The sequence below is a fragment of the Callionymus lyra genome, chromosome 12 (genome assembly GCF_982586985.1).
Source record: "Callionymus lyra chromosome 12, fCalLyr1.hap1.1, whole genome shotgun sequence".
Classification (NCBI taxonomy): domain Eukaryota; kingdom Metazoa; phylum Chordata; class Actinopteri; order Syngnathiformes; family Callionymidae; genus Callionymus; species Callionymus lyra.
In genome coordinates, this window is record NC_141829.1 from 8,188,265 (window position 1) to 8,204,524 (window position 16,260).

The 16,260-nt window shown below is 40.1% G+C and overlaps 2 gene segments (V, D, J or C); both read right to left on the reverse strand.

Moving 5' to 3' along the window:
• Positions 1–2,130: 2,130 nt before the first annotated feature.
• On the reverse strand, positions 2,131–4,883 carry LOC148068138 (Ig kappa chain V region Mem5-like). The segment is given in 4 exon segments: positions 2,131–2,558; positions 3,348–3,384; positions 4,231–4,526; positions 4,717–4,883. Coding segments are annotated over 4 exon segments (693 nt in total).
• Positions 4,884–11,453: 6,570 nt separating this feature from the next.
• On the reverse strand, positions 11,454–14,175 carry LOC148068139 (Ig kappa chain V-III region MOPC 63-like). The segment is given in 4 exon segments: positions 11,454–11,881; positions 12,665–12,714; positions 13,560–13,842; positions 14,033–14,175. Coding segments are annotated over 4 exon segments (693 nt in total).
• Positions 14,176–16,260: the final 2,085 nt, after the last annotated feature.

Here is a 16,260-nt window from a genome sequence, read left to right on the forward strand (position 1 = left end):
CCTTCTGATAAGGTCTGGCACCGGGAGTGGCTTTAGTGGCTCTGCCGGATTGCTGGCTTGATATTTCAAACATATTGAGCAGTTTGAAACATCCTTTTTCACATCCTGATTGATCCGGGGCCAGTACATCACCTCACGTGATCTCTTTTTGCATTTTTTCAATAGCAAGATGTCCCGCATGTATCTTCTTTAGCAGATCTAAACGAAGACTCTTTGGAATGATTATTTTGCTTCCTTTATAGATGATGTCTTCTACCACCGACAATTCTGCTCTGCAGTTCCAGTATTCTTGGATAGTAGTCGGGCAGTGTTGCTCGTAGTTGGTTTGTAGTCCATTTTGTGACAGTTTTGCACAGTGTTACCAACGTGTCATCTTTGATCATCTCAGTTCTTATCAGATCTATTTTCCATCTGCAACAGGCAATAGACTTGTAACCATGTTGACATATGCAGTACTTGGGTGCCTTAGGTCAGTCTGTCAAACTGAGCCTGAGAAACCTGGGTGTTGTATTTGATCAAGACATGTCTCTTGTTCAACACTGCAGAAAACTGACCAGAAACTGTTTCCTTCAACTGAGATAAAACTCTAAACTTAGGAAAATGTTGTCGGAACATGATCTGGAGCTTGTAATCCATGCGTTTGTTTCTTCTCGTCTGGACTATTGTAACAGTTTGTTTTCATGTCTTAACAAGAAGGATCTGTGTCGCCTGCAGTTGATTCAGAACTCTGCAGCGAGAAGTAGAAGAACTCACATTTATCCTTAAAACTCTTCACTGGCTTCCAGTTTCTGTCAGGATCAACTTTAAAATTCTGGTTCTTACTTTCAGAGCTATTCATGGTCAGGCTCCTCCTTACATCACTGATCTGATCCAGCCTTACACCCCAGCTCGGGCTCTGAGGTCTGTGGATCAGAATCTACTTATGGTTCCACACACACGGTTCAGGACCAGAGGAGAGAAATCTTTTCAGGCTGTTGCTCCTAAGCTTTGGAACCATCTTCCTCTCTCTTGATGGATCTACTGACTCCTTTAAGAAACATCTTAAGACGTTTTTATTTGTTCAGGCTTTTCCTTGATTTTCTAGAACTCTTGGAACTGTTGTGTTATCAGCTTTATCTTGACCTTTAAAGTATATACTTTTTTGAGAATTGTTTTGATTGTTTAAGCGCTTTGTGACCCTGGTCTGGAAAAGTGCTATACAAATAAAAATTACTTACTTACTTGCATTTACTCATATTCTTCACATCAACTGCTGTTTGACTCTTTTCTGACGTGTTTTTGTTCGTGTGTAACTCTTTTAATCCTCTTATGACCCATTTACTGACCCCAGTTATCACAAGTCGCTCATTTTGTCTGAATATTTCTCATTTCACCTCCTGATGATCAATATTCACATGATATTGATCATCACTCTGGTGCTCATAAATATTTTTTAGAATACATATAGAAAATCAAGATGTAAGATTTCCTTATTTGGTTTCAGTTCATGTGTTGTTACAATTTGAATAAAGAGTGATCATGTTTATTTTTTTTACTTATTTTCTTGATCTCTTGACGTCATCTTAGATCGTAAAGAATATTATGCTACGATCCCTGTCCTTTTTGTTTTATTTTGTAATGACTTTAGTTTTTCTTTCCTCGTATGTCGGCAGCTTTCCAGGGTGGTTTGTGTGCAGCAGGACCTTCGTATATGCTGGACTTTCCATTGACCGGCGTAAGCTCGCTTTCAGCTCTGCCCAGTAAACTCTTAAACTTTCTCAATCCCCTTATTGGATATTTTATATTCAGGTTTTCATCTTTTTCAGAGTTTTTGGTGATTTAAAAAAAATTATACATTGACTCTCTTTTAACTTCATATTAAATCGTGCATCAGCATTTTTTTAACTTCCTTTATTTGTCGGATTATTTGGTTTATTCAAGATTTGAACTCAGATTTTGAGATAGAAGTTTTTGCGCCATCTTTTGGACATTTTTAGTATTGCTTAAAGTAAGTGTTTTAGAACTGTTGTGAATTAAATGTCATATTTTAATCTTTAACCATGTTTTGTGCCTTTTGTCTTTGGCTCCTGCGTCTCTTGATCATTCTTGACATATTCAGAAGTGAGTGAAAATAAAGTAGAAGACAACAGATGTGATGAAGACGTCTTTATTGTCATGATCCAAACCAAGCAACAAAAGAGTGAACGTGTGGTCAGAGAGTGACCGAGGGACAGAAGCAGAGAGCTGCTGGAGTCCAGGCCGGTCTGCTCAGGACTGGGAACACTGCTCTCTCCTCAGTGTCTCTGAGACTGGAGACTGGGAGCCCTGGGTGGCCTCACAGGTCACAGAACCCACCGTCCTCCACTGGTCAGCAGGCAGGGTCAGGGTGCTGGTCCAGCTGTAGTGGCCGTCCTTCCCCAGCAGCCCGGGGCTCTGGCTCCGCTGCCTGCTTTTGCCGTCCACCTTCCAGGACAGAGTCCAGTCTGACGGGAAGCCCTTGTTGGCCACACACACCAGCGTGGCCTTCCCTTGCTCCTGACTAGAGGGGGGCAGCACGGTCAGGGTGGGCCGAAGGTCACCTAGGAGACAGAGGTCACCTTAGATCAGGAGGTTTCTCATCACACACAAGGATGGAGGGAAGGTGGAGGAGGAAGGATGGCGTGAGGGAGAACGACAGGGAGGGAGAGAAGAGGGAGGAAAAAACAAAAGTGCTGCTATGTTAGAAGAGAAGGGAGGAAGAAAGGAACGATGAAGAGAGGAGGATATAAACGGAGGAGGTTGAGATGGAAGAGAGGAAAGTGAAGAGTTGCTCACTGGGACAGAAGGAAGGATAGAGAAGTGAGGGAGGATGGAGGAGAAATAAATTGGTGGTAAAATAAGAAAACATTTGACACTGTGAGCTTTAGGGAGAGAGGGAGGAAAGGAGAGAAGTAGAAGGAATGAATGAACCATAACTCTCTCTAACTCTCCTCCTCTCTCTGTCATGATCACACCATTTAAAATGAACAAATTAAAAATCAACAAGTGAAAGGTGTAAAATTATCTTAAGTTGGTTTTATAAATGTAGAAAATTGACTAAAAAATTTTTTTTTAAACGTTAAACTTTTGATAAACTAATAAAAAAAAAAGAAAAATAATCGGTGAAAATAATAATAATTATTATTTATTTCATCATTTGAAAAGTTTTATTCAATTCAATATTGAATTTTCGCTGAGATTGAAACAAATAAACTAACAATATTTTCTTTGTCTTCATTTCATTTTTAAATTTTCCTTTTTAATACAAAATATTTAGTTTATTTTTTAACACAAATGTTTCTCATCTAGATTGTGTTTCTGTAAAAGCAAGTTTGAGAGAGAACACTTACTTCCAACATGCAGTCTGGTTCCTCCTCCGAACGTGAGCCACAGTGACACAAAGTCAGCCAGTCGTCGTACAAAAACCTCTGACACACAAAGTGACTAGAATCAGACTGACAGTCCAGCAGGAACTCCTCTTGTTCTCTCTGTTTTCTCTTCTCATGTAGTCCAACCATCACATCTGAGGAGGTCCAAGGTCATTCCTCACATCATCTCCAGTCTTGGTTTATCAGGAATTTTCTCAAGGTACTCCAGTTTCCTCCTATAGTACAATCCATACAAACACAAACATTGTTTAGCAAATTACTTAATTCATTATGAGTAGAAACATATGGAATTAAACAAACAATTGAAATATAGTGAAATTATTTTCATTACATTTATTTGACATTTAACATTTACTTTGTCTTCTCCTACAGTGTTATTTTTATATCTATTTATCCACCTGTGTTTATGTATTTATTGTATGTTTGTGTCTACATATATGTAATATTCATCATGTTTAATTATAATATCCAACACGAGTTGTGAGTCATTGTGTTATCAAACTATTGCAAGTCTTTAATGACATGAATGACTAACGTGACGTGTCAAGTGTCTCCACTAAATCATGTTTGTGACTCAGTTTAAAAGTCAGTGACAAACAAAAACATTGAGAGGTAGTTGAGACTTAGTGAAGATGAAAATACATGAATAAATGAGGAAAAGTGTTTTTTAGAAAAAGTGTAAAAGTGAAATCAATTCTTCATCTCAGTGAACAACAAGAACAAGAACAAGATAAATAATAAGTATAAATAATGTTATTACAGTAACTTGTGAGCAGCAGTGGAGTCAGATCAGTTCCTCTCCAGCTGACGGAGGTTTTTGTACGACCTTGTTTCACTGTGTGAACGGCCAACTATTACTCTGCTGACAATAATAAACTCCTGCATCTTCAGGCTGGACTCTGTTGATGGTCAGAGTGAACTGTGTTCCTGATCCTTCTCCACTGAAACGATCTGGAACTCCAGACTGACGATTTGAAGAGTAATAAATGAGGAGTTTAGGAGCTTCAGCAGGTTTCTGAAGATACCAGTGGAGGTAGTTGCTAACACCTGAGCTTGTTGTACAAGTGATGGAGACAGTCGTTCCTGGAACTACAGACTGAGATCCAGGAGTCTGAGTCAGGACGATGTCTCCTGATGAACCTGGAAAACATAGAAGAAGAGTTGTGGCACCAGTTTGGAGAAAGATGATCAACATGAAGACAGAAGCATGATTTGTTGAAGACAGAGAAGAGAAGGATGAAGGTGAGAGCTGCTTCCTTCAGTCTCTCTCCATCACAGCAGAACGTCCTGCTGCTGAAGCTGCTTGTCAAAGTCTCCAGAAGAGTCTCACCGTGAACAAGGAGGCCCAGGATGAGCAGCAGTGGACTCAGTGACATCATGGTTGTGGTGCCGGCGTCTTGTGGACACTCAGTGATCAACTGGGAGCTCTTAAGAGCCGCGAGCAGAGAGGAAGGACTCACATGCAAACACAGTGAGTCACTCAAGTGTGTGAGTCCGAGACATGTGGTAGTGTCTCACACACACACACGCACACACACACACACACACACACACACACACACACACACACACACACACACACACACACACACACACACACACACACACACACACACACACACACACACACACACACACACACACACATACTCGCGCAGACACACACACACACAGGCACACACACACACGCACACACACACACGCACACTCACACACGCACACTCACACACACACACACACACACACACACACAAGCGCACACACACACCTACACACACACACACACACACACCTACACACACACCCCCACACACACACACGCACACACACGCACACACGCACACTCGCACACGCACACTCACACACACACACACACACATACACCCCCACACACACACACATACGCACATACATGCACACAAGCACACACACACACACACACACACACACATACACACGCTTCCTTAGTCTGGTAGAAAACTCCAGTAGTAATGAGATGGCGCCCTCTGCATGAGGAATATTTTTACAACTATATTTGTATATAATAAAAATCTGCGTTTAAACTGCACAGGTGATGAATGTAATGCAGAAAAGAAGGATAGACAGAGCTCGGTGTCTAAGACTCCTCCAGCATTCTAAGCCCATAGCAGCTTAAGAAAGACAAAAAGGGCTGATTCAGGCAGAGCCCGAGTCAGTCTTTATTATAGTCTTTATCGAAAAGTAAGGTTTTAAGATTGTTTTTAAACATAGAGAATGTTTCTGCCCAGAGGAAATGTGTTTTTAGTCTTTTCTAGGACACGAGCTGCAGAGTTCTGAATGAGCTGCAGAGTTCTGAGAGACTTTTTAGAACATCCTGACACAAGAGAGTTACAATAGTCCAGCCTGGAGGTAACAAAAGCATGGATGAGTTTCTCAGCAGCATCCAAAGGAAGGAAGTGTCTGATTTTTGAAATGTTACGAAGGTGGAAGTGACAGTTCACTTCTGAACTATCAATTTTCATCTCCTCATTGATCTTTGATTGTTAATCTCACAACTGTTGTTCAGGTCTCCTCGGGTCATCTCTCTGATTTGAATGGTGCAGATCAGCCTCAAAACTTTCACTTCCTACTTCGGGAGCTCAGTCATCCTGAAAAGAGACAGCAGGTGTTTCTACTGAGCTGTGACCGTGTTCAGCTTTCTGTCCTAAATCTAACAAGTTCAGGGGAAACTTGTTCTTCTAATATGAGTGACAGGAAGTGTGTTTGAGTGCTTACGTGTGTGTTCCACATCCTCCTCATCGGTGAGTTTGAAAGTAAAAGAAAATTCTTCATAAACTAATGAATATTTAATACATTAATGAAGGAAGAACATTTTGGAGTAGATGACTTGTTAAACTGATCTCATTTACACCATGTTCTATAATATTAAACTTCAAATACTTTATATATATAATAGGCATTTTTTGAGTGAAAGATTGAGTCATACTACTCGACTTATCAGCAGCATTTGACAGTCAATCTCTAAATCCTTCTTCCTAAACTCTCTTAGACGTGGACTTAGACATACTGTACTTTACTGTCATTCAAGTATCCACAAGTGCATACAGAATGAAATTTCGTTGCATTTTCCTCAAGAAAAGTTCAATCAAGTGCAAAGATTTAAAGAAACATGTGCATTTATGCATATATGTATTTGAATAAAAGGTTTCCTAAAACAGTTTAAAATAGAGAGAAGTGACATCAAAATAAAAAAAATCCCACTAGAAATAACACAATACTAAAAAGATGTGTCTGTCCGTGAGGAAGCCAGTTACACAGGAGGACGCAGAAGCCCAGAGATCCCAGTTTGTGTACGAGGCTCTGTGGGATGATGGTGTTAAAGTCCAGGTACAGCATCTGCACAACAGTGTTCTTCTCCTTCAGGTGTGCAAGGCTCAGGTGAAGGAGTCTTGAGATGATGTGCTCCTTTACCATCCTCTCGAAGACTGTCATGATGGTGGGAGTCAGAGCGACAGGCTGGTGATCATTCATTGATATAATATGAGCTTTTTCTGGCACTACAATGAAGGAGGCAGTTTAAAAAGTCACAATGTCACTATGGCTTGGTTCAGCTAGTTGATAAGAATGTCTGTTAAAACACAATTCATTGAAGGTTGTAACATTGTTTTGTAACAATGTTGTAACCTTTGGTTAATTCAATGGTCAATGTTCATGATTTTCTGAGGATGTTCAGTTTACTTTCTGAATCTCTCTCTTTGCTGCTCTGCTGCTGTCAATATAGAGAGTATTAAGAATATTATGTTACAATTGTGTTATTCTCTACTGTGGGTTCTTAATAAAAACACTCTTGCTTGAAGGAAGGTACTTTATCAGGAGTATTCAGCAGCATGTAAACACAAGCAGTCCAACATGTACCACTCGACTTGCTCTGGTCACGGACTCACAACGCCCTCTTGTGTCCGGAGTACACAACATAAACATCAGTTATTTAAACCAGGCAAACAGATATTTGCTGTTATCGTTACATCTTCCTTTTTTCTAAATAAGTATTAAATCCAAATAAAAAACTTATAATTACTTACATTATTTATATCTGAAACATTGTTATTATTATTTGAACATCCAAATATTCCCCTTACAAAATACTTCACTAGTCATGATTAATCTCTTTGAGTTATTAATCTTAACTATGTTAATTTAAAGTAATCAAAAGTTAACTTGTACAAACTTTACTCTGCATAATTATTACTTACTTAATAAGGTAAGGTAAGGTAAGGTAAAACTTTATTGATCCCTCAGGAGGTCTCCTTCGGGAAATTGTTTTTTTCCAATAGCCAATACATACAGCAATTTTTTATAAAAAATAAAAAAATAAAAAAATGAATCAAAATAAAATAAGAACAAGAGAAATAAAGAGAAAGAACACAATTACACAATCTATGTCCAAAGATAAAGATATAGAACATAGATCAAAGAAAAATAACAAAGACAAAGGATACAAAGACTAACATATAACAGAACATCCAGATACTCTCACTCAGAATTGTACAATTTAATAGCCCGAGGAATGAATGAGTCCTCGAGTCTATTAGTTTTGCACCTGGGTAGGAGCATTCGTGCACTCATTCTGCTTCTCTGCTCACTGATGACAGTGTTCAGAGGATGACTGTCATCATCCATGATGGACAGTAGTTTGTTCAGTGATCTCCTCTCAGCAACTGTCACCAGTGAGTCCAGCTTCATTCCAACCACAGAGCCAGCCCTCCTGATCAACCTGTCCAACCTGTTGACACTCCTCTTGGACACATTTCCACCCCAACACATCGAAGCCTCAGAAAGTACAGTCTACTCTGAACTTTCTTATATACAAGGTCTGTGTTGCAGGACCAGTCCAGTTTACTGTCCATCCACACACCGAGGTACTTATAGTTGTCAACTATCTCCACCTCATCGCCTCTGATGGACACTGGACGTGGCTTTGTCCTGGACCTCCTGAAGTCCAAGACCAGCTCCTTGGTCTTTGAGGTGTTAAGCTGCAAGTGGTTTCTCTCACTCCAGTCCACAAAGTCACTTATCAGACTCCTATACTCGTCTTCGCTGTTGTCCCTGATGCATCCAACAATGGCAGTGTCGTCAGCATACTTCTGGACGAGCTCTGAGTTGTAGCAGAAGTCTGAATAGTAGATGGTGAAGAGGAGAGGGGCCAGTACTGTCCCCTGAGACAGAGAGTTATATTACACACTAATATAACTGTACTTCAAACTGTACTTCAAATTACAGCATTATAACCTTATTATCAACAATTAAAACATTGTATGTTCAATCGGCCTCTCAGGTGGCTTTATATTCCATTAAGAGTTTCTGATCATTGGTTTTTCAATCTGGGTGGTTGCCTCAGGTAATGGAGTCTGATGGAGTCTGAGGTGTGTTTTGAAACTGGTCATCCTTGAAAGACTCCTCTTCGGTTGTATATCCCTTGATTAGATCTCTGCCATTTCGTCTCAGGATGATCTTCTGCCTGAATGTTGTATGATCTTGGTTGAACCTCACTCAGAACATTTTCTTTTTGTGACCATGTGTTTGTCTTATCTTTAAACCTCACTTGGTCCCCAGCTTGCAGTTCCGGTAGATCCTTTGTTCCTCTGTCATAATGGAACTTGTGTTTGGATTTTTGCATCTCCTTGAATCTCTTCACCCTGTTTCCCTCCTTTCGTTTTGAGTAGATCATCCTGAATGGGCAGGTTTGAGCTCAGGCGTCTTCCCATAAGGAGCTGAGCTGGTGACACACCACACTCCAGTGGTGTCGTGCGGTATACCAGTAGACTCTGGTAGAAGTCAGTGTCACTGTCTCTTGCCTTGTTCATAAGTCTTTTCACTGTTTGAACAGATTTCTCCACTAGACCCTTAGACTGTGGATAATGAGGACTCGAAGTTGTATGTCTGAACTTGAGGTTTGAGAATCGTGGTCCATTATCTGTAAAGACTCGGCACACCATTTCTGGAGAATATGGCTTTCATGGCTGTGATCACAGTCTCTGCAGTTGTAGTGTTCAATTTGCAAACCTCTGGAAACAGTGAATAAATAGTCTGTGACCAGTACGTCATCCTTTCCTCCAGAAACAAAGAGGTCAGCACCCACCTTCTGATAAGGTCTGGCACCGGGAGTGGCTTTAGTGGCTCTTCCGGATTGCTGGCTTGATATTTCAAACATATTGAGCAGTTTGAAACCTCATTCGTCACATCCTGATTGATCCGGGGCCAGTACATCACCTCACGTGATCTCTTTTTGCATTTTTTCAATAGCAAGATGTCCCGCATGTATCTTCTTGAGCAGATCTCCACGAAGACTCTTCGGAATGACTATTTTGCTTCCTTTACAGATGATGTCTTCTACCACCGACAATTCTGCTCTGCAGTTCCAGTATTCTTGGATAGCAGTCGGGCAGTGTTGCTCGTAGTTGGTTTGTAGTCCATTGATGATGATGTTTTGCAAAGTGTAACCAACGTGTCATCTTTGATCATCTCAGTTCTTATGAGCTCCATTTTCCATCTGCAACAGGCAATAGACTTGTAACCATGTTGACATATGCTGTAACATCTTTGTTGAGTGTGTAACGCTGCAGTCTGATCATCATCCTTTGTATTCTTAGTGGTTTCTGGAACAATGCAATTAGTGGTTTATGGTGAGTTTCAACACTGACTGCTTGCCCTGACACAAACTGGTGAAATCTCTCACAGTATGCTGTGCTGAGCTGTTCTTTTTGTTCGATTTGTGCATCTCTTGTCTCTGCGTCCGTCACGGATCTTGAGGCATATGCAACAGGTTGCCAGTCATCATACTTTGGCATAAGAACGGCGCCAAGTTCACTCTGTGATGCATCAGATGAAATCTTAGTAGGTCTCACCGGGTCATAAAACTTCAGACTCTTTTGTGAGCCGTTTCTTCAAGTCACAGCAGGATTTCTCGTGTTCATGATTCCGCTCACAATCAATTTTCTTTTCAGTCAACTGTCAATCAACAGTGGCGTCATCTTTTCTGAAAGATTGGGAATGAACTTTCCCATGGAGTTGATCATGCCCTGAAACCTCTGCACATCTTTCTTACATTTTGGCCTGGGCATACTCTCAATGGCTGAAACTTTTCTTGGATCTGATGCCTTCAGAAAAATGTCAGTTCCTTCACTGCTTCAAGCTGGCATTTCTCCTTATTCGGCTTCAGATTCTAGTATGGGCTGCGCATTCTTTGGCACTACGATGAATGTTAGTGTATGTTCTTTGTCTTTGTGGGTCACTTTAACCACACATTTTCCTTTCACAGGTATTTGTGCTCCTGAGTAACCACTTACTTTCACTTTACTTTCATGTATTTTCGGTTTGGGTCTGATTTTCTTGAACTCTGCTTCTGAAATGATGTTCACTGGGCACCAGTATCCAGTTTCACCTCCATGTACGTGTCATTTACTTTGAGTTTCATCATCCAATCCTTTTTTTCCATTTTTTTTCTGTCACAGCATCTACATAGAATTCCTCTGTCGTCTTCATCCACTGTATGGACTTTGCTTTGCTTTGGGGTTGGATTTCTGCAGCACCGAGCATGATGGTTCTGTTTGTTACAGTTGTTGCATGTTGTACCATAAGCCGGGCATTTTTTAGGAGGATGTTCTTCATGTTTTTCACAGTTTTCCATTATTATATCCAGCTTCAATTTGTCGCCATCATCAAATATGAAATGATTATATACTTCCAAGGCATCCTCACCGACCACGTGTAGAAACACACACACTTGTCTTGTTACTTGCCTCGTCGAGTCCGATATTAGATCGTACATCACCATTTTTTAACTTCCTTTATTTGTCGGATTATTTGGTTTATTCAAGATTTGAACTCAGACTTTGAAATAGAAGTTTTGCGCCATCTTTTGGACATTTTTAGTATCGCTTGTGGAAATGTTTTAGAACTGTCGTGAATTAAATGTCATAATATTTTAATCTTTAACCATGTTTCGTGCCTTTTGTCTTTGGCTCCTGCGTCTCTTGATCATTCTTGACATATTCAGAAGTGAGTGAAAATAAAGTAGAAGACAACAGATGTGATGAAGACGTCTTTATTGTCATGATCCAAACCAAGCAACAAAAGAGTGAACGTGTGGTCAGAGAGTGACCGAGGGACAGAAGCAGAGAGCTGCTGGAGTCCAGGCCGGTCTGCTCAGGACTGGGAACACTGCTCTCTCCTCAGTGTCTCTGAGACTGGAGACTGGGAGCCCTGGGTGGCCTCACAGGTCACAGAGCCCACCGTCCTCCACTGGTCAGCAGGCAGGGTCAGGGTGCTGGTCCAGCTGTAGTGGCCGTCCTTCCCCAGCAGCCCGGGGCTCTGGCTCCGCTGCCTGCTTTTGCCGTCCACCTTCCAGGACAGAGTCCAGTCTGACGGGAAGCCCTTGTTGGCCACACACACCAGCGTGGCCTTCCCTTGCTCCTGACTAGAGGGGGGCAGCACGGTCAGGGTGGGCCGAAGGTCACCTAGGAGACAGAGGTCACCTTAGATCAGGAGGTTTCTCATCACACACAAGGATGGAGGGAAGGTGGAGGAGGAAGGATGGCGTGAGGGAGAACGACAGGGAGGGAGAGAAGAGGGAGGAAAAAACAAAAGTGCTGCTATGTTAGAAGAGAAGGGAGGAAGAAAGGAACGATGAAGAGAGGAGGATATAAACGGAGGAGGTTGAGATGGAAGAGAGGAAAGTGAAGAGTTGCTGACTGGGACAGAAGGAAGGATAGAGAAGTGAGGGAGGATGGAGGAGAAATAAATTGGTGGTAAAATAAGAAAACATTTGACACTGTGAGCTTTAGGGAGAGAGGGAGGAAAGGAGAGAAGTAGAAGGAATGAATGAACCATAACTCTCTCTAACTCTCCTCCTCTCTCTGTCATGATCACACCATTTAAAATGAAGAAATTAAAAATCAACACATGAAAAAAGATATAAAAATATCTTAAGTTTGTTTTATAAATGTAGAAAATTTATTAAAAACTTTTTTTTAAACGTTTAACTTTTGATAAACTATTAAAAAAAAAAGAAAAATAATCAGTGAAAATAATAATGATTATTTATTTCATAATTTGAAACTTTTTATCCACACTTAAATTTTCACTGAGATTGAAACAAATAAACTAACAATATTTTCTTTGTCTTCATTTCATCTTTTCAAATTTTCCTTTTTTTTAAAAATAAATATATATTTTTTAATACTAATGTTTCTCATCTAGATTGTGTTTCTGTAAAAGCAAGTTTGAGAGAGAACACTTACTTCCAACATGCAGTCTGGTTCCTCCTCCGAACGTGAGCCACAGTGACACAAAGTCAGCCAGTCGTCGTACAAAAACCTCTGACACACAAAGTGACTAGAATCAGACTGACAGTCCAGCAGGAACTCCTCTTGTTCTCTCTGTTTTCTCTTCTCATGTAGTCCAACCATCACATCTGAGGAGGTCCAAGGTCATTCCTCACATCATCTCCAGTCTTGGTCTATCAGGAATTTTCTCAAGGTACTCCAGTTTCCTCCTATAGTACAATCCATACAAACACAAACATGTTTAAGCAAATTATTGAATTCATTATGAGTAGAAAGATATGGAATTAAACAAACAATTGAAATATAGTGAAATTATTTTCATTACATTTATTTGACATTTAACATTTACTTTGTCTTCTCCTACAGTGTTATTTTTATATGTATTTATCCACCTGTGTTTATGTATTTATTGTATGTTTGTGTCTACATATATGTAATATTCATCATGTTTAATTATAATATCCAACACGAGTTGTGAGTCATTGTGTTATCAAACTATTGCAAGTCTTTAATGACATGAATGACTAACGTGACGTGTCAAGTGTCTCCACTAAATCATGTTTGTGACTCAGTTTAAAAGTCAGTGACAAACAAAAACATTGAGAGGTAGTTGAGACTTAGTGAAGATGAAAATACATGAATAAATGAGGAAAAGTCTTTTTTAGAAAAAGTGTTAAAGTGAAATAAATTCTTCATCTCAGTGAACGACATGAACAAGAACAAGATAAATAATAAGTATAAATAATATGTTATTACAGTAACTTGTGAGCAGCAGTGGAGTCAGATCAGTTCCTCTCCAGCTGACGGAGGTTTTTGTACGACCTTGTTTCACTGTGTGAACGGGAGATAACCCTGCTGACAATAATAAACTCCTGCATCTTCAGGCTGGACTCTGTTGATGGTCAGAGTGTATCGTGTCCCTGATCTTTCTCCACTGAAACGATCTGGAACTCCAGACTGACGACTTGAAGAGTGATAAATGAGGAGTTTAGGAGCTTCAGCAGGTTTCTGAAGATACCAGTGGAGGTAGCTGCTAACACTTGAGCTTGTTGTACAAGTGATGGAGACAGTCGTTCCTGGAACTACAGACTGAGATCCAGGAGTCTGAGTCAGGACGATGTCTCCTGATGAACCTGGAAAACATAGAAGAAGAGTTGTGGCTCCAGTTTGGAGAAAGATGATCAACATGAAGACAGAAGCATGATTTGTTGAAGACAGAGAAGAGAAGGATGAAGGTGAGAGCTGCTTCCTTCAGTCTCTCTCCATCACAGCAGAACGTCCTGCTGCTGAAGCTGCTTGTCAAAGTCTCCAGAAGAGTCTCACCGTGAACAAGGAGGCCCAGGGTGAGCAGCAGTGGACTCAGTGACATCATGGTTGTGGTGCCGGCGTCTTGTGGACACTCAGTGATCAACTGGGAGCTCTTAAGAGCCGCGAGCAGAGAGGAAGGACTCACATGCAAACACAGTGAGTCACTCAAGTGTGTGAGTCCGAGACATGTGGTAGTGTCACACACACACACACACACACACACACACACACACACACACACACACACACACACACACACACACACACACACACACACACACACACACACACACACACACACACTTGCACACACACACACACACACACACACACTTCCTATATATATAGAATATTTTTACAACTATCTTTGTCTTAAAATGAAACCACTGTCTAATAACATAGTTTAAATCTTTAAAAACAATCATTTACATCAATCGTTTTTTCATCAAAATGTTTTTTCGAATCATGCTTCCTGTGGAAATTCCTTCTTTAGAAAACAGATCTATTTCAGAGAACCTTGCACAAACCCAAGACCATCTGCAATATAATATTGACCATTGAATTAACCAAAGGTTACAACATTGTTACAAAACAATGTTACAACCTTCAATGAATTGTGTTTTAACAGACATTCTTATCAACTAGCTGAACCAAGCCATAGTGACATTGTGACTTTTTAAACTGCCTCCTTCATTGTAGTGCCAGAAAAAGCTCATATTATATCAATGAATGATCACCAGCCTGTCGCTCTGACTCCCACCATCATGACAGTCTTCGAGAGGATGGTAAAGGAGAGCATCATCTCAAGACTCCTTCACCTGAGCCTTGCACACCTGAAGGAGAAGAACACTGTTGTGCAGATGCTGTACCTGGACTTTAACACCATCATCCCACAGAGCCTCGTACACAAACTGGGATCTCTGGGCTTCGGCGTCCTCCTGTGTAACTGGCTTCCTCACGGACAGACACATCTTTTTAGTATTGTGTTATTTCTAGTGGGATTTTTTTTATTTTGATGTCACTTCTCTCTATTTTAAACTGTTTTAGGAAACCTTTTATTCAAATACATATATGCATAAATGCACATGTTTCTTTAAATCTTTGCACTTCATTGAACTTTTCTTGAGGAAAATGCAACGAAATTTCATTCTGTGTTTTTCTTTCTTCAACCTTCAACTGTTTTATATATGTTATAATTATAAAAACAACAACAACAAATTGTTTATCAAACAAAAAAAGATCTAATAATACGACAGAAAGACTCAAAAGACAATTCTCTGATTTTTGACATCGTGAAAAAAGATTTAGTTGATTTTTGGAACGTGAGCGACTACGCATTGTATTGATGTAAACATTACAAATAAATACGACCATATAGTGAGATATGTTTGTAACTCAAATAAAAGTAAAGAAACAAATTAATACTTTTGAAAAAAGTTCTTTATTTAGTGAATTTTACAAGTGTTGAAGTTTAATATTATAGAACATGGTGTAAATGAGATCAGTTTAACAAGTCATCTACTCCAAAATGTTCTTCCTTCATTAATGTATTAAATATTCATTAGTTTATGAAGAATTTTCTTTACTTTCAAACTCACCAATGAGGAGGATGTGGAACACACACGTAAGCACTCAAACACACTTCCTGTCACTCATATTAGAAGAACAAGTTTCCCCTGAACTTGATCGATTTAGGACAGAAAGCTGAACACGGTCACAGCTCAGTAGAAACACCTGCTGTCTCTTTTCAGGATGACTGAGCTCCCGAAGTAGGAAGTGAAAGTTTTGAGGCTGATCTGCACCATTCAAATCAGAGAGATGACCCGAGGAGACCTGAACAACAGTCGTGAGATTAACAATCAGAGATCAATGAGGAGATGAAAATTGATAGTTCAGAAGTGAACTGTCACTTCCACCTTCGTAACATTTCAAAAATCAGACACTTCCTTCCTTTGGATGCTGCTGAGAAACTCATCCATGCTTTTGTTACCTCCAGGCTGGACTATTGTAACTCTCTTGTGTCAGGATGTTCTAAAAAGTCTCTCAGAACTCTGCAGCTCGTGTCCTAGAAAAGACTAAAAAACACATTTCCTCTGGGCAGAAACCTTCTCTATGTTTAAAAACAATCTTAAAACCTTACTTTTTGATAAAGACTATAATAAAGACTGACTCGGGCTCTGCCTGAATCAGCCCTTTTTGTCTTTCTTAAGCTGCTATGGGCTTATAATGCTGGAGGAGTCTTA